The 23,360-nt window shown below is 39.1% G+C and overlaps 1 protein-coding gene across 1 annotated transcript in view; it reads right to left on the bottom strand.

Moving 5' to 3' along the window:
- LOC126416128 (protein Njmu-R1-like) overlaps positions 1–23,360 on the bottom strand; it is a 100,637-nt gene that overhangs the window by 40,729 nt on the left and 36,548 nt on the right. Inside the window, exons 2-4 of the mRNA XM_050083665.1 lie at positions 22,231–22,332; positions 12,006–12,131; positions 8,943–9,129 (exon numbers count right to left, since the gene is read on the bottom strand). Coding sequence (XP_049939622.1) covers positions 8,943–9,129; positions 12,006–12,131; positions 22,231–22,332 — 415 coding nt within the window. The remainder of the gene's footprint in view (positions 1–8,942; positions 9,130–12,005; positions 12,132–22,230; positions 22,333–23,360) is intronic.

The raw sequence follows: 23,360 nt of genomic DNA on the forward strand, positions 1-23,360 counted from the left end.
TTAAACAACCCAGACTGTTGCCCCTGCAACCACTGAAAAGGCCACCACCCATCTTCAGGAACCACATGTTTGTCTGGCCTCTCAACAGATCAACAGATACCACTCAGCTGTGCACCTGTGGCACAGCTATCTCTATCACTGAGGCATACAAGCCACCATACCAATGGCAAGGTCCATGCCGCCTTCCCCCTCTCCCTTTCTCTCATGTGCATTGCTGCTAGAGCTCGAAGTTTAAACCTACCTGCCTGTACATTTGCCTTTGTCTCTGTTCCTCTCATAAATGACTGTAGCTGTGTGTGTGTGTGTGTGTGTGTGTGTGTGTGTGTGTGTGTGTTTCTCCTGCACTACTGTAATCTCTAAATGTTGGATTCTACATATAACATACAGAATGAGGAAAGTGATGAAAAACACTGAAGATAGGAGAAAGAAAGTGGAGTGATTGACTGAAAAATGTACAGAGAAAGAAGTGTAACTGGGAGGAGATGAGAGGGGAAACTGGCCACATACAATAATTTTTGGGGAAATTTTATGAGGTAGATAGAAGAAAATTGTCCAGCTTCTCCTTAAAAGCAACATGGTATTGAACAGTGCATAGAGTGTGGTGTAGCTTGTCTTAAAGGTGGACAGTGTAATGTAATGGACCCAAAAGCATATTTTGAAATATTCAATAACACACAAAGTATACCAGTCAAGCTACATTTTGTTACATTTGTAAATATTGACTAATGGCTTTATTTATTTATTCCTGCTAATTTCTGGTCAATAAGCTGTGTTTGAATACAGACAATGCTGTTATTAATGAATTATGATAAAGTTATATGTGTTTGTTACGTAAACATTATTATATTATCAGGCTACACACAAATTCATTCGATTAGATTAAATTCGATTAGATGCCAAAAAACAAGCAAACCAAATGGAAATATCCAATCTTGTATTGTGCCAGGAACATTAGCAAATAATGTAAGGAAATAAGTATATTTTAAATTAAGAACTAATAACTTGAGATTGTTAAAAAATATATTGTAAATGTGAAACTGAAATGTTACACTTTTTATTCTCATGAGTGGCCAGTCTTTTTGTACTTTATTACGTATGCCACAGTGTGACCTATTTTATTTGCAATTAATTTTAGTAATTATAACATTATTAAATTTGTAATATCATAAAAAGTGTAAGGGTTTTGATTTTTAAAAAGATAAATACAGATGGTGGCTGGGTCCACCAAACCAGTACACATCAGCCCACAACAGTGCATGTAGGCACCTCATTTCACACTGTACAATATAGTTTCTGTTCAGATTGTTTGGAAAAAGCACTTAGTTTTTCTAAAGGACTATTTCAGTCAAAACTAAGAGAGTTGTGTTCACAAATTTCATCTACATCTATATCTGCATGATTACTCTGTAATTCACATTTAAATGCCAGGCACAGGGTTCTTCGAACCACCTTCAAGCTGTTTTCCTACCGTTCCGCTCTTGAATGGTGCACGGCAAAAACAAATATTAAGTACTTGCGTGCGAGCACTGATTTCTTTTATTTTATCACTATGGTCTTTTCTCCCAAAATATTTTCCCATTCAAAGGAGAAAGCTCGTGAATGAAATTTTGTGAAAAGATTATGCCGCAGCGAAAAAGCCTTTGTTTTGATGATTGCCACCCTAACTTGCATATCATATCATATCATATCTGTGACTCTCTCTCCTATTGTGTGATAATACAAAATGAGCTTCCCTTCTTTGGACTTTTCTAATGTCCTCCATCAATCCTACTTGGTAAGGAGATAATATCACATGGCAATAGTCTAATGGAGGACAGATAAGTGTAGTGTAGGCATTCTCTCTAGTAGACCTATTGCATCTTCCTAGTATCTTGCCAATGAAACATAGTCTTTGGTTAGCTTTCCCCAACAACATTTTCCATGTGATCATTCCAGATTAAGTTATTCATAATTGTAATCCCTAAGTATTTAGTTGAATTTACAGCCTCCAGATCTGTGTGATTTAACATGTAAACAAAATTTAGCAGATTCCTTTTAGTACTCATGTGGATGATTTCACACTTTTCACTATCTGGAGGCAACTGCCACTTTTCACATCAAACAGATATCTTGTCTAAATCATTTTACAATTGGTTTTCAGCTATTTCTAGAAAACTTGGATGCTTTGTTGTGCTATCTGTCAGACAGGGGGAAGCAAATTATCATTTGTGGGGATTTCAATGTTGATTCCCTGAAAGAGTGTAATAGGAAGAATGACCTTGTAGTATTACTCAGTTCTTTCAATTTGAGCTCCATCATTGATTTTCCTACTCGAATAACAAAGAACAGCAGTACATTGATAGATAACTTTTTATAGACCAAGATAAGTTTAAGGACATAAATGCTTATCCTGTTGAGAATGGTCTTTCAGATCATGGTGCACAGCTAGTTACAATACATGACATAGCTCCATGCAGTATATCAAATCAGACTTTCAAAGCAGTGCATTCAATTAACAATATAAATATTGCAAACTTTAGGGAAAGCCTACAGCAGCTAGACTGGGATGAAGTGTATAAGGAACCCAATGCAAACTTGAAATACAACTTATTTCACAATACATTTTTAAGGGTATTTGAAAACTGTTTTCCCAAGAAAATAGTTAAACATAATTCCAAGAAAACATATAAAAAACCTTGGCTAACTAAAGGAATAAGAATATCTTGCAACTGTAAAAGAGAACTGTATCTAACAGCAAGAGGGAGTACTGCCCCCGAAATTGTTCAATATTATAAAACTATTGTGCGGTACTAAGAAAAGTTATTAAAAAGTCCAGAAGCATGTGTATCATGTCTGAGATCAGTAACTATGATAATAAAATTAAAGCAATTTGGAATATTATTGAAAGGGAAACAGGGCAACCAAGAGCACAGGAAGACTTTAGTGCCATAAAACTGAATGATAAGTGTACTAACAAACAATCAGAAATTGAAAATATTTTCAATAATCATTTTTTAAATGTTGTGGAGAAAATAGGATCTAGATCTTCACTAGAAGAGGCAAGGCTACTAATAGAAGAGGCCATACCTGTGCAGTCAGCCACGTATGTAATAACTCTTTGGAGCAGAGTGTTTTCCCCGATAGACTGAAATATGCCATTGTGAAACCATTGCATAAAAAGGGGGATACATCGGATGTCAACAACTACCGCCCAATCTCTCTTCTAACAGCTATATCAAAAATTTTTGAGAAAGTAATGTATCCAAGAGTAGCCTCCCATATTTGTAAAAATAAAGTACTAACAAAATGTCAGTTTGGTTTTCAGAAAGGCTTTTCAACAGAAAATGCTATATACGCTTTCACTGATCAAATATTAAATGCTCTGAATAACCGGACATCACCCATTGGTATTTTTTGTGATCTCTCAAATGCTTTTGATTGTGTAAATCATGGAATTCTTTTAGATAAGCTAAATCACTATGGTTTGAGTGGGGCAATGCACAAATGGTTTCATTCATACTTAACTGGAAGAATGCAGAAAGTTGAAGTAAGTGGTTCATGTAATGTTAAAACAACAGCCGATTCCTCAAACTGGGGGGCTATCAAGTACGGGGTCCCACAGGGTTCGGTCTTAGGTCCTTTACTGTTCTTGATATACATTAATGGTTGGTTGGTTTGTTTGTTTGGGGAAGGAGACCAGACAGCGAGGTCATCGGTCTCATCAGATTAGGGAAGGACAGGGAAGGAAGTCGGCCGTGCCCTTTGAAAGGAACCATCCCGGCATTTGCCTGGAGCGATTTAGGGAAATCACGGAAAACCTAAATCAGGATGGCCGGACGCGGGATTGAACCGTCGTCCTCCCGAATGCAAGTCCAGTGTCTAACCACTGCGCCACCTCGCTCGGTATACATTAATGACTTACCATTCCACATTGATGAAGATGCAAAGTTAGTTCTTTTTGCTGATGATACAAGTATAGTAATAACATCCAAAAACCAAGAACTAAGTGATGTAATTGTAAATGATGTTTTCCACAAAATTATTAAGTGGTTCTCAGCAAACGGACTCTCTTTAAATTTTGATAAAACACAGTATATACAGTTCCGTACAGTAAATGGCACAACTCCAGTAATAAATATAGACTTTGAACAGAAGTCTGTAGCTAAGGCAGAATTTTCAAAATTTTTAGGTGTGTCCATTGATGAGAGGTTAAACTGGAAGCAACACATTGATGGTCTGCTGAAACGTCTGAGTTCGGCTACGTATGCTATTAGGGTTATTGCAAATTTTGGTGATAAGAATCTCAGTAAATTAGCTTACTATGCCTACTTTTATTCACTGCTTTCGTATGGCATCATATTCTGGGGTAATTCATTGTTGAGTAGAAAAGTATTCATTCATCAAAAACGTGTAATCAGAATAATTGCTGGAGCCCACCCACGGTCATCCTGCAGACATCTATTTAAGGATCTAGGGATCCTCACAGTAACCTCACAGTATATATATTCACTTATGAAATTTGTTGTTAATAATCCAACCCAGTTCAAAAGTAATAGCAGTGTGCATAGCTATAACACCAGGAGAAAGGATGATTTTCACTATGCAGGGTTAAATCTGACTTTGGCACAGAAAGGGGTAAATTATGCTGCCACAAAAGTCTTTGATCACCTACCAAACAGCATCAAAAGCCTGACAGATAGCCAACTAACATATAAAAATAAATTAAAAGAATTTCTAGATGACAACTCCTTCTACTCATTGGCTGAATTTTTAGATATAAATTAAGGGGGGGAAAAAAACCAACTTAAACATTAGTGTCATGCAATATTTTGTGTAATGTAATATCTTGTACAGACATCTTTTATTAACCTGACACATCATTACGAAGTGTCGTATTCATGATCTATGGAACAAGTATTAATCTAATCTAATCTAATCATCTGCTAACTTTAAAAGGCGGCAAATGACAATATTTCCTGCAAATAATCTAAGAGGGATGCTTAGACTGTCTCCTAAATAATTTATATAGATCAGGAACAGCAGAGGGACTATGACACTTCATTTGAGAATGCCAGATATTACTTCCGTTCTACTCGACGACTTTATGTCAGTTACTACAAACTGTGATCTTTCTGACAGGAAACCATGACTCTAGTTGCAAGACTGAGATGATACTCTGTAGGCACACAATTTGATTAGAGGTCACTTGTGAGAAACGGTGTCAAAAGCCTTCTGGAAATCTAAAAAAATGACATTTGTGGAACCAGTTTTCCATTTAGAATGTCGCCATTACATTCCACATACTAAAAACTCAGAAAGGCAGAGGCTGCAGTGGAGAGATCGTAACCCCCATTTTTAACATAATGATGAACATGCAAGATGAGTATTATTTTTTATTAGAGAGATGCTCTGGCTTCACATACATAGCACTAAGTATCTACCAATGGAAAAATTATCTGGCATATGATATCACTAATAAATAATATTCACAAACCTTCCTCATGAATCAGTCTATTAGTGAAAACTGTATCAAAATCCCTACAGTAGTTCTTGAGACCAGCCCAAACATACAGACAGAAAAAACACAGCAGGGAATCTTAATTTATAATATGTATAGATTTTAGTAACGTGCAACTACCAATGTTATCAAATTTGTGAAAATTTCAGTGTCATTATTTCAAACAAGCAACAGACAAAACTACAGTCTCTGATTTCATTGTGGCTCTGATAGTTTGTAATTTTACAACTGCAGCTACAGAGGAGGAGTTTCTTACTGTTTTTGTTTTAAGGACGGGTGCAGCTTAGTTACTGGGTAAGTCAGACATTGTGTTATGATTATGATGAGATAAAAGATGCTTAACTTTTGACACGAGATTCTGAGGCACTTGCACACTGAGAAGGCAATGAATTAAACATATTGTATGGTAGTCAAGTAATGTGTCTGGTTTGCAACCAACCTAACAGGGTGTATGAAGCACAGACATTCAATCTGATAGATGTTGCAGATATATTGCACACACCCATGCATGATTAGTTCTAACCATCTAAAGTTTTCACTGCTCCCAGTGTTGAATTACATCGAAATAGTGGAGGTCTGGTAGAACAAATGATGGCACAAGTCCATGTTTCACATTCTGTGGAAATCTCTTCCAAAGCTTCTAGAGAGCACAGGGGCAAGAAGAAGTCTTCCTACGTGAGGTGACAGTATTTTACATCCAGTTGAAATGCTCATCTAAAGTTGCACCATAAGTTCTCCACTATTTTTTGATATGGTATTTGAATTGGATGTAACTGTTCTTTAAATTCATAACTTATTAATTTATGATAGGATACTAAAACGTATTTTGGACTTTTTTGTATTTAGTTTTGGTCCCACATTTTGTGCTCATCTTACCAATGAAGACAGATTATCGTTCATTTGAAAAATCACAGTATTGATGTCTTCATGTCTGGCATTTAGGCAAAGCTGGAGTTTGTCAGCATAGAAATGATATAGGAGCACAAAACTCATGAGATACCATTGCCATTTGAACAACTGTGGGTCCAGAATTGAACCCCATTGCATTCCTGAGGGAACATGCTTCCAGCAACACTTTTATTCCCTACAGATAGTGCTTTATTTTAATGAGGATGAGTGAGAATGGCATTCCTGGAAATCTTTATCCCAAAGCATATCTATGTAAGTTTTATTGAAATCAACAATTATGAAATTCATTGAGTGCAAGTCTGTTTTCCCACAACTACAGTCTACAGCTACATGGGAGCAACACTATTAGCGTAAGTATTAAGTCCATTTTCGTTGGAGGGTGGAAACGGAATTAGTATGTGCATTTGTGAAGTGGCCTATGTGCTGATTAAAGGACACGTAACTTTACTTGTATATCATGTACTTACTGTGTCATCACGAGTTTGATGAATTGGCTGAAGAAAAGACCAACCACAGAAGAGATATATGAAACTATATGTAAAAAGCAGTATGTTGAGAACTTAAATAGTGCACAAGTTATTGAAAATCAGTGTTCAATCCATGTGACTAATGACGAAAGTTATGCAAATGTGGTGAATTTTGAAACTACAGATTTTCCTGTTTGTTAGAACAAAGAACAGTACCAATATTTAACTTCTGAAAATTCTTGACTTGAAATGAAAAACAAATTTCTTAGATTTTGCATATGCCATGAATGAGTGCACCTGTATGGGAACACAAAGGAATGCAGCACTTAAATTTTCAAAGGAGTGGCTGGAATGTAAAGTTAACAGCAATTGTGACAACAAAGTAAAAGAACAATCTAATTTGAGGAAAAAATTCGTACACACAAGACTTTGATTTCTTTAGATGTATAATTTTTTGACCAGTATGTCACAGCTGACAGTATCTAATGCTTTGCTGAAGTACAACAGTGTCAATATTGGGGCCTCATGATTGTCCATGGCATATTTCAGGTCATCAGTTACTCTTAATTAACGCAGTGTTTGTGCTACAGAGTTTACTAAAGCTGGACTGATATTTGTCATGATAATTGAATTTCCATAAGTATTCAGTAATTTGGTCATGAAAAATATATTCCAGGGCTTTGGATGGAGTGGTTAAGCTGTTGATTGACCAGAAATCACAAGGTGATTGTGGATTTTCATTTTTCAGGATAGGTACAGACAAAAAAACTGAAGGACTCTAGTGTTAAAACTTTGGGGTGCCTCATCCAGCAAAAGAACAATGAAAGGTTGAAGGCTAATGGAAACACTCGAGAATCTGATGAGAAAATTGTACAAGAACTGGAAAAAAATGTGATGTGGAATGACGGGCTCAGAGATGGAGGAGGAAAGTTTTTAATAACAATATCATTCATTATGCTTTTCTATTCTATTTCTCTCCATCTATCATAAATATGTACCTTTTGTGCCTAATCCCAGAATATTCTCATATACTTCATATTTTCCTTCTAACATTTGGCAGATGATGGAACCCCAAGTTCCAGGAGTCTATCAGCCGTTGTAGCCTAGTGCTGCCAGAAGTAGAAACCTTATATGAATTTCACAAAGCCTTCAATGATTGCTAATATTCAAGAAGTACAAAGAGTACTAGGGGCATCAAATTACAGCCCCATTTATTTACTTTTCCGTAATAATCTCTCTGCACTCAATGACTCTCATCATTATTTTGAACCAATAACATGTCATTCCATGCCCCATTGATTTCTTTTGTTGTAGAATATCACCACATTATCAGCTGATACTTTTTTGTGCAAAAAAAAAAAAAAAAGTCTACTATAGGTACTCAATACAGAGTACTGAAGAATACTGAAGCCTTCTGTAGTTAAATAGGCACTACAAATTTTTGACTGATGAGCTGCAGTAATGAGTACCAGAAACTGCAGCACTTTTCTTCTCTTCACGGCAGACTAGTTTCTTCTGTGACAGTTGTATTTTCATTTACTTCTCATTTTTCAGTTTGATTAGTCACAAAGAAAAACTTCCTTACTTTAATGTGGTTTCCCATAATGGTGTGAACTGCACTTGTAAACAGTTTCATCTTTAGAAATGGCTGTTATATGCTTGCGACTAAATGCAACTTGGGGGCACCGCTAGTCACCTAGTCATCACAAAGTGGCAGGTCGCATCGGAGAGCTGCAAAGATCTTCTACTGAACTTCCCTCAGTATTAATGACTTCTAATTCACTGGAATGTAGTTGGAAAAGACAACAGCCTCATCTGCTTTCAGCTTTCAGATGTCAGATTTCTTTATTGACAAACTGTTTTCTGTATGGGTACAGCACACTTGTGTAAAATGCTGAAAGCTGTACTCATTTCGTTTGTTTCTCAAAGTCCAAACTGGACCTTGTCATATTTTATCTAGAAACCAAATATTGAACACACTTGACTTACAGTATTTTGTGAGCCTACAAACAACACCAAAACTCTAAACAAATAATTTACCAGAACAGACATGCTTGAAACATACATACTGCATTTTGTGGAATCCTTTGAGCTAATGCTTCACAATATAGAGTCAGTTCTGGCCTGAATACTTCCAGATTTGTGTCAGTGTCTGCAAGCAGACAAATTAAAGCTTGCTCTGACTGTGCATTCCTTGAACCACAGGGTAACAGGATGTAGTAGCAAACGGCTGGTGAGCTTGGTTTCTCTGTCAAGCTGGAATGTATTTACAAAAGAAAATGAGATAATTACCTACTACATATACATATACACAATGAAAAATTATTCAGAAATACATAGCATATCAGAATGAATGTACAGATTATTATGAACAATAAGTTAACAACAGTACTCAGTAAAATAAAAATATCTTCTATGATTTAATTGTTTGTTTGAGTGTCAATGTATAAATTACTTTTTATTTCTGGGTTTTACAAATATATACCTTTATTATTTTGTGAAATACAAGATAACTGTTGCTGTGCAGAGTGCAAAGCTTCATAATGCAGAGGTGGTTTTTTTTTGTGGTGGTGGGGGAACTCTGCATTACGAAGCTTTGCACTCTGCACAGCTACGGTGTACACAATGTTGTATTGTATAACATTAAGCAGTGTGACAACTCTTCTGCTAGTCATAATTTCTTTAGTTGTATGCCCATCTAGATTTAAAGTTATTGGTGTATTATGGTGTGGCTTTGAAATGCTGCAACACACACTCTCTTCTGCATTGCTGCTCATAGTTTTGCTTTCGATATGTTACTGGAAGATTTTTAGAAGCCTATAAATGGCATATCAAAGCCTTCAATTGAACTCTATATATTTTGATCAGTTGTGTATGGGTGAAAACTGCCACTAACCATGCTTTTTCCAATTTAAATTCTATTTGCTCCTCTGTAATTAAATAGATTTTTATAGCATTTAGACTGCTGTTTAGACCTACACTACATAATTTGTAGCCAGTGCCTAAGAGGCTTATTTTCGGTATTCATTCTACTTTCTTTTTTAAAAAAAGGGAAATCACTATCCTATTCCAGTTCTTTGGAACTTAACTGGATGTAAAAAGAAATAAAAGTTTGTACTTAAATGCTGGTATACTGTACTTTAGAAGTTCTACATTATGTTGTTTTATGATTTTCAGTTACTCTTGTGACTACTTGTAGTTTTTCTTTTGTTGTATCACTGTAGCAATATTACCTAGTCACCTAGAGGCTACACACTGTTGCATTAGCATCAGATCAGAGCTTTCCATAATATATAAGCCACTCAGTCACTCCGACACAATCCAGTTTTACTCATTCTTGATCTGCAGAGTTCAATACTTTCATAGGGTGTGATGTATGTAATTCTCAATATTATTAATGGATCTGTTCTGTGACTTGTGGTGTACTAAATCTACAACCACATTTGGTTCACTTTTTGTTCTTCTGCATGTTTCCCAATTAAGGTTGGTAGCTGCTGGCTACAGTTTCTTGTGTAGCCTGTTCAAATTTTTAGAGACCTCTGCTCGTGACAGCAGTTTTTTGTTTCAACAATTTCTTAAGCAGCCTCCTTCCAATAGATTGTCCAAATTTCACCACTCTACTTTGATACCATCATTGAACTTGACAGCTTAGCTGACTGATACCTTTAATAAGGATGTATCATTCCTTGCCCTTCTATCAAGTAGACTTTTGAAGGTTTTTGGGTAATGTTTTTATTTTGTAAACTAAAAAATGGTAATATTGTTATGAATACAGAATGGTCAAAATTATATTATAACCTCTGAAAACACTTATATCTCTGACATGGCTCTTCAGCTTTAGTTTTACTATAATGTATTCAGTAACAGATATCGTAGTTCTTGCTTAGCAGGTGTGTTTATGGGTGTCACATTTACTAAAAAAAACATGTTTGTAATGTACAGTTGATTGTATTTTAAAAGTACTCTAAATGTTTCTCAATATCTTATTAATCATGTATTGTGAGCCACTTTAGTGTATTTTTAGTGTGTTATATTAACTAAATCAATTTTTTGTAGTAAAGGAGACCAGACACAGAGAAGCAGAAGTGTTGAGTTGTTGACAGGTGTGGATGAAAGAAAGAAAACTTGACACTGTAAGGAAAAGACAGATTGCTACTTACTGTAAAGATGACTCGGTAAGTTGCAGACAGGCACAATTAAAAGACACTTACACATTAGCTTTCGGCTGCAGCCTTTGTCAGAAAAAGAGAGAGAGAAACACACACACACACACACACACACACACACACACACACACACACAAGTAAGAACACCTCACGCACACATAACTGCCATACCATTTCCAGCAGCTCAGACCACAATACCGTTCTGGCCCGAGCAGCCAGAGATGGTCCTTGTGTGTGTGTGTGTGTGTGTGTGTGTGTGTGTGTGTGTTTCTTTTTGTGATGGAGGCTGTGGCCAAAAGCTAATGTGTAAGTGTCTTTTAATTATGCCTATCTGCAACTTCACATGTCATCTTTACAGGAAGTAGCAATCTATCTTTTACTTGCATTGCTCATATTCCAACCTGGAATTTCCATAGAAAGAAAACTTTTACATTAATTTTTTTCTTCTTCTAGAATGTTAACTAATTCCATGTCTCTATTTTTTGTACTATTCCATTTCTGGTGGTGATATTTAGTGTGGTTGCAATATAAATTTATGCATTGGTTCCTACTATGACAAAGTAAGAGCATTTTTGACTTTTGGCTTGCACCTACTCTTCAAGGTGAGCAGTGTTTTGCACTTCCCAAAGCTTTATGCTCATCAAGATATTCTTGAACTTTAGTATCCAGTTTGGAAAACAAAATCACTATTTTCAACAAGTATGTCCCCAAAAACATGCTTTTTCATCTTATTTTCTTTGTATTGAAATAGATGCTGCAGCAACAGAATATAACTGACTGCAAATGTTAAAAAAAACACCTCTGTCACAGTTTTTCCAACATTTAGATGTCTTTCTCATACACTGAGTTAATGACTCTCAAAATTTAATTCTTATTTACATTACAATTCACTTATTACTCATATTGTGTTTATTGGCAAATAAATCTGTGTACAAAGCAGATTTTGGAAGCAGCACTAGTCTTTACCTAAACTCCATTCCAGAAAAATTCCCTGTCCCAGTGTATATAGCACCCTTCTTCAGACGTCTTATCAGGAATAATTGCAGCAGACATTCTTGCTCTGATGTAAGTGATGATGAGAGGAGTTTCAATCTGAAAACAAAAGTTATTTTTATTTTAGTCCTTATGCGAGACTACATGAGAATTGGCTAAAGTGAAGGTTGGTCCAAGAAATAATCTTCTTTGCACATAAAGTATTTCAAGAATAAAAAACAAATTATGTCTAAGATATGCAGAAAGCACAGGACTAAATCATCTTTGTAATTGGTTACTACTTGTGCTGAACAAAAGCTTGAAGTCTGACTTCTGTAAAAATCTTACAATCTTCTACATTTGAAGCTTCCAATTTAGTGCTCTTTCCTGAAAGCAAAATAATAAAGGTGTGTAGTACTTAAGCTTGTTTTTGAAGGCCCACGAACACTTGAGTTTATTTATCTTTAAAGTTTCATTATATCTTTTAAGACATTTTGAAGCTTATATATAGAGCAGCTCATCAAATGAAGAGGTTGCTTGTGCAAGTGCAAAATGCTCATTTTGAAGACACAGAAAGAATTTCCATCATTCATAAAGTTTATGGGTTTGCAGCAGAGTTAATGGTGTCATTTTCTTTCTGCAATATTTCAACAACTCCCCTAGCAGTCTTCATTATGTGTCGAGTGCATATTTTGTTGCTTGCTGTTTGGAATCCAACTAAACTGTGAACAGAACAGGTTAACACATCTCTGTTTGTTTGTTTTGTTTTAGGGTGCAAAAACAACTAGGGTCATATGCACCCACATCAGAACTGTAGAATACAAAGACAAATAGATGAATTAAAAAAGACTACACATTAATCCCAATCGACAAAAGAGAAGAGAGTTAAAAACACGGACATGGAGAAGGGTCTATAAAATATGCCATAGACAAACGGAGGCCATGAACTAAGAATTAAATGGCCTTCGCCATACTGCTACGATGGATAAAAAGTAAAACACGGTCGCCAGCCTGCATGTCGCCAATAACTCAGACAGCAAACACAAACGAGAATGAAAGAGATTAAAAAAAAGGGCATTTCATCAGGAAATGCCAGACCATCAAAAGTTGAGTGCAATGAGGACAAAGTGGTGGGAGAGCACCACATACCAAATGGCAATGGCTAAAATGACAGTGCCAGATACGCAACCTAGCTAAAATGATCTCCTTACGGTGAGAGGGCCGAGAGGAGGTTGTCCAAGCTGCTGGGAGAGGTTTAATAACCTGGAGCTTGTTCCCATGAAGGGAGGACCAGTGGTGATGCCAAAGTGACACCACCTGCTGGCAGATGGCAACACAGAGATCATCAGAGGGAATCTAAGAACTAAAGGGCTGAGGTATAAGGACTGCAGCCTTGGCAGCAGCATCAGCGAACTCGTTTCCTGTCAGACTGACATGACCAGGAACCCACATAAACATCACAGTGGCTCGATTAAGAGTGAGCAAGTGACAGCTTTCCTGGGACCATTGCACTAAGGGATGGACAGTGTACAACACACAGAGGCTCTGAGAGCAGAAGACACAACTGAAAAGCCTGTGTTGATGGATGTATTGCATGGCCTGACACAGGACGAAGAGCTCTAATGTGAATACTGAGCGGTGTTCCAGAAGCTGATACTGAAAAATGTTGGCAGCAATGATGAAGGCACACCTGACATCATGGTCAGTTCGAAAGCAGTTAGTGTACACAAAGGTACTATCACAAAGTTCCATACGAAGGTCGTGAAACTGAAGATGATGGAATGAGGCTGAAGTAGTGCCCTTAGGAAATGAATGAAGGCCAACGTGAACATGGGCCAAAGTGGTGAAGAGTTTACACCCACCGGGAATGTTGCACATAGCGTGGAGTTAAGCTGCCGGAGCAACAGCTGAAAGCGATCTCCAGAAGGTAACAGAGAACAGGGACGCACCCTATACTGGTAATCAAAGGAGTCATCGAAGAAGGGGCATAGCATGAGTGGCCATGCACGACAGACAAACAGCATGCATATCTGCTGAGGAGAAAGTCAAGGTGGTAGGTAAGCAGTAGTTCGGCAGCTTCAGCACACAGACATTCAACCAGGCTATTGTAAAAGGCACCAGTGGCCAAATGGATGCCACAGTGGTGGGTAGTATTGAGACAGTGTAAGAGTGATGGAAGTGAGGATGCATAAACGAAATACCCATAGTCTCATTTCAAATGGGCAAGGGACTGGTATAAATAGAGGAGGGTGGTTCTACCTGCTCCCCACGAAGTTCCACTGAGGACATGTAGGACATTGAAGGACCACATACAGCGGGCTATCAGGTAAGACGCATGGGAGGACCAAGAAAGTTTCCTATTGAGCATGAGCCCTTAGAATTTCGTAGTTTCAATGAACGGAAGAGCAACAGACCCAAGATATAAGGACGGTTGAAGAAATCAATTGCACCACTAGAAATTCATACAAATGGTTTTGTCAGTGGAAAAATGAAAGCCAGTGTCAATGCTCCATGAGTAAAGATGATTGAGACATCACTGTAGATGCTGCTCAATGAGACAGGTCCATGGAAAACTGCAAGACATGCAAAATCATCAACAAAAAGGGAGCCAGAGATGCACGAGGGAGACAGGCCATTGTAGGGTTAATGGTGATAGCAAAGAGGACAGAACCCTGAGGCACACTGTTTTTCTGGATAAAGGTGTCCGACAAGACAGAACCCACATGTACCTTGAAAACTGTCTTTTAAAAATTCCTGAAGGAAATGGGGCAGGCAGCCATGGAGGCCCCACATGTAGAGAGTATGGAAGATACCAGTCCTCCAGCAGGTGTTGTAGGCTTTCTCCAAATCGACAAACATGACCACAATCTGGGATTCCTGCAAAAACCATTCATGACATGGTTGGACAAAGTGACAAGATGGTCAATTGCAGAATGGCACACTCGAAATCCAAACTGTTCAGTGGTTAGTTAACTGTGAGACTCAAGCCACTATACTAGCTGGGCATGAATCATATGTTCCATCACCTAGCAAACACAGCTTGTGAGAGAAATGGGGTGGTAGCTAGAAGGAAGATGTTTGTCCTTATCAGGATTAGGTGTATGACAGTGGCTTCATGCCAGAGCCTGGGAAATGTGCCCTCTGCCCAGATGCAGTTGCACATATGGAAGCAGAAAGTCCTTGCCTGAAAGAGAAAGGTTCTGCAACATCTGAATGTGAACATCGTCTGGCCCTGGGGTGGAGTATCGGGATGAAGTGAGAGCATGATCTAGCTCCCTCACAGTAAAGGTGGCATTGTAGCACTCACGATTCTGAGAAGAGATGGATATTGCCCGAGCTGCCTCCACTTGTTTCTGATGGAGGAAGGCTGGGTAATAGTGGGAGGAGCTCAAAATGTCCACAAAATGGCAGGCCAAGGTGTCGGAGATAGTAATAGGGTCCACAATGACATTGTCTGCTACTGTCAGGCTGGAAATTGGGGAATGGATCTTGGTCCCAGCAAGAAGTCAGAGGTTGGCCCACGACGGAAAAGGGAGTGGAACTGTTCAAAGAAATATTGGATGAAATCCAGCTAGCTTTTTTACAATCCCAAAGAACGCGATGACACTGTGCACACAACTGTTTATAATGGATGCAGTTTGCCTTTGTAGAATGATGGTTAAAAATGCAGAGAGCATGTCTCCATGCGCAAATTGCATCGCGGCATGTCTCAATGCACCAGAGGCCTGAGACATGGTGCGGTAAAGAGGAAGTGTGAGAAATGGAATGTTCTGTGGCAGTAAGGATAATTTCTGTAAGATATTTACCTGGTCATCACAACTGGGGATATGTTGTCCATCAATGTCACCAGTGAGGAGTAAAGCCTCCAATCCATTTACTAAGCTTCCATTTGGGTGTACACATAGGTGGGCTAGGAGTCAGCAAACAGATAGCACATGAGAAATGGTTACTTGAGTATGTGTCAGAGATAATGGACCACTTGAGATGATGCACAAGCTGTGCAGTGCAGAAGGATAGGTTTAAATGGGAATAGGTGTGCATGGATTCTGAAAGGAACATGGGTGCTCCTGTATTAAGGCAGAAGAGGGTAAGTTGATTGAGAAGGTCAGCCAAGAGGGCACCTCTTGGACAGGTTCCAGAAGAACACCAAAGAGGATGGAGCACATTAAAGTCATCGAGCAGCAGAAAGAGGTAGTTATCTGCCCAATAAGCTAGAGGAAGTCTGTCCTGTTGACATCAAATGACGGAGGGATGTAAACGGTACAAAGAGAAATGTCAAGTGAGGAAGGAAAAGGCAAACTGCAACAGCTTGAACACGAGTAGTCAGGGAGATGAATTGACTATGAACGTCATCCCGTGTGAGCAGCATGACTCCCCCGTGTCTGCCCCAGGTAGCTGAGTGGTTAGCATGACAGACTGTCAATCCTAAGGGCCGGGGTTCGATTCCCGGCTGGGTCGGAGATTTTCTCCGCTCAGGGACTGGGTGTTGTGTTGTCCTAATCATCACCATTGCATCCCCATCGACGCGGAAGTCGCCGAAGTGGCATCAAATTGAAAGACTTGCACCAGGCGAGTGGTCTACCTGGCGGGAGCCCCTTGTCAGACGCCATTTCTTACTCCCCCATAAGATGGAATGCCGTCCTCGGGGGGAAGTTCAAAACAGATCGGGAAGAAATGCAAGAGCTCAAAGCAGTCGTGAGGATGCAATTTTGTTTCCTGAAGGTAGAGAACAAGTGGATGGTGCAATTCTAAGAGCAGCCATAAATCCTCTTTGTTGGACTGAAGACTGCAAACATTCCATTGGAGGAGAGTTGTGATGAGGAAGAAATGAATGGGTGTCACCTCAGCAGCTGCTGAGTGCCAGCCTTCGAAGACTTGCTGCTTCAGGGCACAGAGGCAGGAGGATCCTGTTCCATGAGGTCTACAGAAGTGTCGGCATTCTCCTTCTATCGACCTGCGGAGCCCAGAGCAGAAAGACGGTTGGTGGTGCGCACTGGCGACACGGAGGTTGGTTGGGTGAGGGTATCACATGCAACACCGTAGAAGAGGATCTTCGAGACAGTGAAGGAGAAGACTGTTTTCCCTTGTTTAACTTCTTGGAACTTTTCTGGTGAATGTGTGTGAATTCCTAAGGGACCAAACTGGCTTCTCTGGTTGACAGAAGAAAACTCAGATGTTTGTGGCTGGAGGAGTGCAGGAAGACTTCAGGGAGTATTCCATCTGTCCTTTCTGGCCTGCTGATTGCATAGCTGATGACTTAGCACCATGAGGCAAAACTATGGTGGCGTGTTGCACAGATGGAGGAGGAGATGGGGATGCTACCATGATGCTAGGTGATTTCACAACAATGGTGCTAAATTTGAGGTCACATGTCTGTGTAGTCATTTCCTTCATGGAGCAAGATGTAGCAAGAACTGTACTTTAGGTGCCAGATGGTAAACACGGGGTTTCTGACTAACCAACAACTTGCAAGCAACCAGGTAAGGGACTTTATCCTTCACCTGTATCTCTTGTACAGCCCGCCCATCGAGATACACCGGACAATCACGGGAGGAGGCAGCTTGGTCACCACTGCAGTTGATGCACTGGGGAGGAAGAGGCTGGCAATCACCCTCATGAGCATCACTATGACAGATTACACATTTGGCTGGGCCTCGACAGGACCCTCAAGTGGGGTTGTAAAAATGACATTGGTAGCACCACACTGGGTTCAGAATATATGGTCTGACTGTGATAATTTCATAACCTGCTTTGATCTTTGACAGAAGAACCACTCTATCAAAAGTGAGAAAGAGAGTGCGTGTGGGCACTAAGGAGACATCTACTTTTTTCGTCACCTGATGGACTACAATGACACACTAATCTGAGAGGTATGTTTGGATTTCTGCCTTGGTCAGACCATTGAGTAGCCTTGTACAAATAACGCCACAGGAAGAATTCAGTGTTTGATGGGCCTCGACATGAATAGCCATGGAAGGGTCAAGTTGTGAGCTGTTGCTGTGCTTGAGAATCAGGAGTAGTCTCCAAAAGAAAAGTGCCATTGCACAAACGAGACCAGGATTTCACAGGGCCAGCAATTGCATCAACACCTTTCTGAATAATAAACAGATTTACCATAGCGCAGGACTGACCATGTGAAACCATGAGGAACCATGGTGCAGCTGAGAGGGTCTTTGAATTGTTTGCCTCATTCTGTTTATGTTTCTAGCTGTTGACTGTGATTGGCTCATTGTGAGAAAATCCTCCAGATTCCCAGTATCTCCGACGGTGCGCTCCTTGCAACTGGGGGCCCTCTTCAGAAGTAGGCACACCCACCTTGGGTGATTGTTCACACCTGAGGTCACATCTCCCCAAAACCCGACAGAGGGACCAATTGGCAATCTGGGAAGGTAGCAGCTCAGGCAATCACCCGTTCCTGAGCCTGGCCTGTACCAGGGGGTAAGTGCAATCCTACCTGCTGGGAATTATGCATTGCCCAGTAACCTGTTACATGTCCGACACGTGGGCCAGCCTTCAGAAGTGCACAGTGAGGAAGAAGAAAGAGAGGAACCACAAATGCCAAAGAGGAGGAAGGATAGGGAAAGGTGAACAAAGAAAGAAAAAAGGAACAAAAAACAGTGGAGAGTGTTCCAATATTGACTACCAAAAATCCTGAATACATTTCCAAAAACAGCCCAGATAATGTTCCCCCAAGGGAGGGGGAAAAGAATGGCAAGAGGATAGACATGCATCATGGAAGGGAAAAGATGCTACAAAGGCTGGAACCCCATGGTAGCCAAGCATTATCCCGCCAAAGAATGGCGAGTCCCCTGCGGGGTAAACACTACTCTGGCAACAGTTTCCACACTAAAAAAAAAGTTATAAGCAAAGAAATTTCATAAGACAATAACTATCATCAAAAATACCTTAATAGGCACTTATCTATGAGAAGAGAAAGCACTGAGGGGTTTTCTAATACAATTTATGCAAAGTGAGTGCTGGACTGCACACATTACCCTTTATTATCTAACATCTACAAATGCAGACATACTTTTGAGTAGGAGGGGATAGTCTGTGACAGACAGCCTTCTTTCAGTATTTCTGGTCAGTGAATGCTATATATTCGTTTTACTTCAGTGACTGCAGATGGCAGCACTGAGAAGCTGTGATTGTTACAGTTTCACAATGCACAGGGATTTGTGCCAGGTGAGTGTGTGATTTTAATCTTTGTAATCCTAAATTGTTATCAGTGTGAACTCAGAATATATGCTTCAAGTAATTTCTACAATGCCTAAAGTGTATGTAAGAAGCTTTATTTTGAAAAAGCTTTGCTATTTTAGGTGAAAAATCATGATCTAAAGTTTATGTCTTTCATTGTAGATGATAAGCAAACAGTGTAAATGTGATAGAAATCAGGTGTCATATTTGAAAGCTAGTAATGTAGACATAAGGCATTTACTGTCAGTCTCAGTCAATCTTTTGCCTTATGCAATCAGTTGATCTGAAACTAGTATTCTCTTGCAGGGCATTTTATGGTACAACAGCTGGGAACTTTAGGTCCAATTCTAAATAGGAATAATGAAGGTGATTTGGAGGATTCCAGTGACTCTAGTGAAGAATATACACTGCAGGATGAAGTAGAAAGTAGTGACTCTTCTGAAACTGAAAATAATGAATCTGAAAGTACCAATAGATCATCCTCTAGGCCAGTTTTAGCATTCAGCTCTATTAAACCAAACCCGATTACACAATGACCATCAGCCTGAAGCAAACAACTCTCTTGTTAGTGGAAAAACACCTACATGTAAAAGGAACATTGTATGACATTGGCAGGAAGAGATATTCCAGAACGACCTCACTCTAGTGATGTTATGAATATTAAAACTAGCGACCCAAATCTTACACTGACTACTTCTCCAATAAAATTCTTTGAAAACTGCTGGCCAGTGACATTCAGATAAATTCAATACTTCAAATTAATCTTTTCATTTGACAGAAAACCACTAGCAAACATATCTGACCTGTTGAAGGGAAAGAAAGGAAGAAATTTATAAGAATCATTTGTTTATGAACATTGTGAAAATGAGTAATCGTAGGATGTATCAAAGTCCTGCAATGTGGCAGTTACTGGTGTCATTGTTGTGTGTGGTAAAGGGGGTGTGAAAGACCTAGGACACGTTAAAGCATTGCTGGAAAACCATGGCCAAAATCATAAACACATAAACAATAAACTTGACCTTAGTGCATAAGGTAAAGCTAATATCGCAACGATATTAAGTTGTTGATACAGTGAAACACAATCTGTTTGTTTATATCGCAGCACACTGGCAAAATTTTGCACAAGCTATCACTAGAGCTGGTGCAGGCCAGATACTAGTGGTTATGTTCACAGGCATTAAATGTTTGATGGGAAGGGCAAGTAGACCTCCACCAGGAATACCTCCTTTGGGAGAAGGAAGCTTCAACTTACACAGGATTCAGCTACAACTTAAAAGTTTTCTTTGATAGTTCTTTTCTTCTCCTGAACTGATTACCCTATTTGTTGAGTATGAACATTTATGCATCCTGAACACTCAATAAAACTAAGATCAGAGGATGACCTTTTTGAAAATGAGCTGGAAGAGTAGCTTACAATAACTGCATTGATAGTAATAAAAAGATCATCAGTGTCAAATGGAATGATAATTGTCCAGTACATATGGAGTCAAATCGGACAGGTATTCAGCTGATTGGGACATGCAGCAGGAATTACTGCAAAAAGAAAGAGAAGATAACCATGAATGGGCCAGCAAGAAAAAAAGAGTGACAATGAATTGATGGGAGGAGGAGGTAAAGCAGACTTTCTTCTGCCCTTGTACAAGATAACAATCAAGAACAGAAAATGGTACTTGAGACTGGCTATACTGTTCATAGTTGCTTACCTGCATTCATATTTTCTTATTCATTATTAAACCTACTCTTGCATTATTCCTATTTGATTTTGTATTTATGACCCTGTATGCACCTGACTAGAAGCCCTGTTCCTTCTGCCACCAAACTTCACTAATTCCCACCTTACCTAACTTCATCATATCCATTTCCTGTTTTAAATTTTCTAACCTACTTGCCCGATTAAGGGCTCTAACATTCCATGCTCTGACCAATAGAATGCTAGTCTTGTTTCTCCTGATGGCGACGTCTTCCTCAGTAATGCCCGCACAGACATGCAAATGAGGAACTAATATACCTGTGAAATATTTTACCCACAAGGAAGCCATCATCATTTAATCATACAGTAGAGCTGCATGCCCTCAGTAGAGCTGCATGCCCTCAGGAAAAATTACGGTTGTAGTTTGCCCTTGCTTTCACCCGTTCACAGTACCAACACAGCAAGGCCATGTTGGCTGATGTTACAAGGCCAGATCTGTCAATCACTGAGACTGTTGCCCCTGCAACTACTGAAAAGTTGCTGCCTCTCTTCAGGAACCACATGTTTGTCTGCCCTCTCAAAAAATACCCTTCCATTGTAGTTGCACCAATGATTTAATTAACCCCTGCAACAAAGGAGATGCTTTTGATATGATAAATAATATCTACAGTGCTGATGACATTTAATTTCTTTCTTTTAAATTATTCATGACAATCATTTCTGCTACATCTCTATTCAGTTATCAACGCTTTCTAACTTCACCAGTTCTATTGTTATTTGTGTATTCAGTACACTACTGTTGTGTCCTACTCATCTGTTGTGATTCTATTGTATGTTTCTACAACACTACAACTGTTGCTACATTTGATCTCATTGTCTAAGCTGACTGGTTCTCTGTATCTGTCAGTGATATATCAGTAAGGTGAAACATATAACTGTGGAGGAAGGATGTGTGTGTTGGGGGGAGGGGGGGGGGGGAGGGGGGGAGGGAGGGACGGGGGGGGGGGGGGAGGGAGGGGGGGAGGGGGGAGGGGGGGGAGGGAGGGAGGGAGGGAGGGAGGGAGGGAGGGATGGAGGGAGAGAGAAAGAGAACAGATGCACATGTATAATCCTACATTTTAGCTAGCATATTTCATATACCGGCATGTCAAAAACTCTTCACACTCCAAACCTTAGACCTTGTACCAATGGTAAAAGCTGCTGCTGACAGTGTAATTGAAATTAAAACTTGTTTCTAGAAAATGGAGAAGCAATAGTAGAAAAATAAAAAATGGTAATAGGTATGAATAAACCTTCTTTATGTAGTTTTATTAAATTATCAAACTTTCATACCCAAAAGCTTCCTCCTCTGTACTAATTTGTGATGTTCCTTCCTGAATATTGCCTGCTGCTGCTGCTGATGATGATGACAATAACGATGATGTTGCATTTGCCCTGCAACAAAGAATAAGGTCATTACTTTCCAGTTCAAGACACTGACAAATATTCTTCTGATGTTCATTTTTAAAATACTACATGCTCCTTAATTAAGAGTAAAAATTTGTTTGTGAACATATTACACTTTCACAAGCTGCAACATTGTCGCGACAAAACACAGTGACCCGTATATGTAATAAGTTTCCTTTAATTTACGTCTGTGGTCACAATCTTTTCTGTTTAACAGATTACCGGTTTCGGTCTTTAATGACCAGCATCAGATCTGTCTCATAAAAACAAAGTCCTAATGTTTTACTGACAACATGACTCGTGCATGTGATGTGATTTATATGTATCTGACGATGCTGGAGCTGATTCTGCATTTAACAGTTGACCATGCCACAATGGCTGCAGTGCATTAGGACTTTGTTTTTATGAGACAGATCTGATGATAGTCATTAAAGACTGAAACTGGTAATCTGTTAAACAGAAAATATTGTGACCATAGATGTAAATTAAAGGAAACTTATATTACACTTTAATTAAGTTAAAAATCTTCATCCCAAATTGTAGTTCTAGCACATGTCAATGACTTACTTATCATTGCAAAATCAGATTACAAGGGTGTGCTGAAAAGTAATGCCTCAAATTTTTTATGTGCAAACTCTTAAGCCTTTATACGCAAAACAAATGTTACTAACTTTCTACACGTTTACTCTTCATGGCTACATATTTATTTCTCAAGATAGTGACCATGGTGACGATCACATTTCTCCCTACAAAAGACTAGTTTGTTGACACTGTCACTGTAGAATGTTTGACTTTGTTGACAGAGCCATAACCCCACCTCTGCTTGCACCGCTTCATCACTAGCAAAGCAAAGACCTCGAAGATATTCTTTAAGTTTGGAAGCAGATGAAAATTGGATGGGGCCAAGTCAGAATTGTATAGAGGACGATTGATGTCAATGAACCCCAGTGTTGGATTTTTGCAGATGTCGCAGCACTTCTGTGTAGTCTACCATTGTCATGCTAAAAAAAAAAAAA

Source organism: Schistocerca serialis, chromosome 8 (genome assembly GCF_023864345.2).
Source record: "Schistocerca serialis cubense isolate TAMUIC-IGC-003099 chromosome 8, iqSchSeri2.2, whole genome shotgun sequence".
NCBI classification, from domain to species: Eukaryota; Metazoa; Arthropoda; class Insecta; order Orthoptera; family Acrididae; genus Schistocerca; species Schistocerca serialis.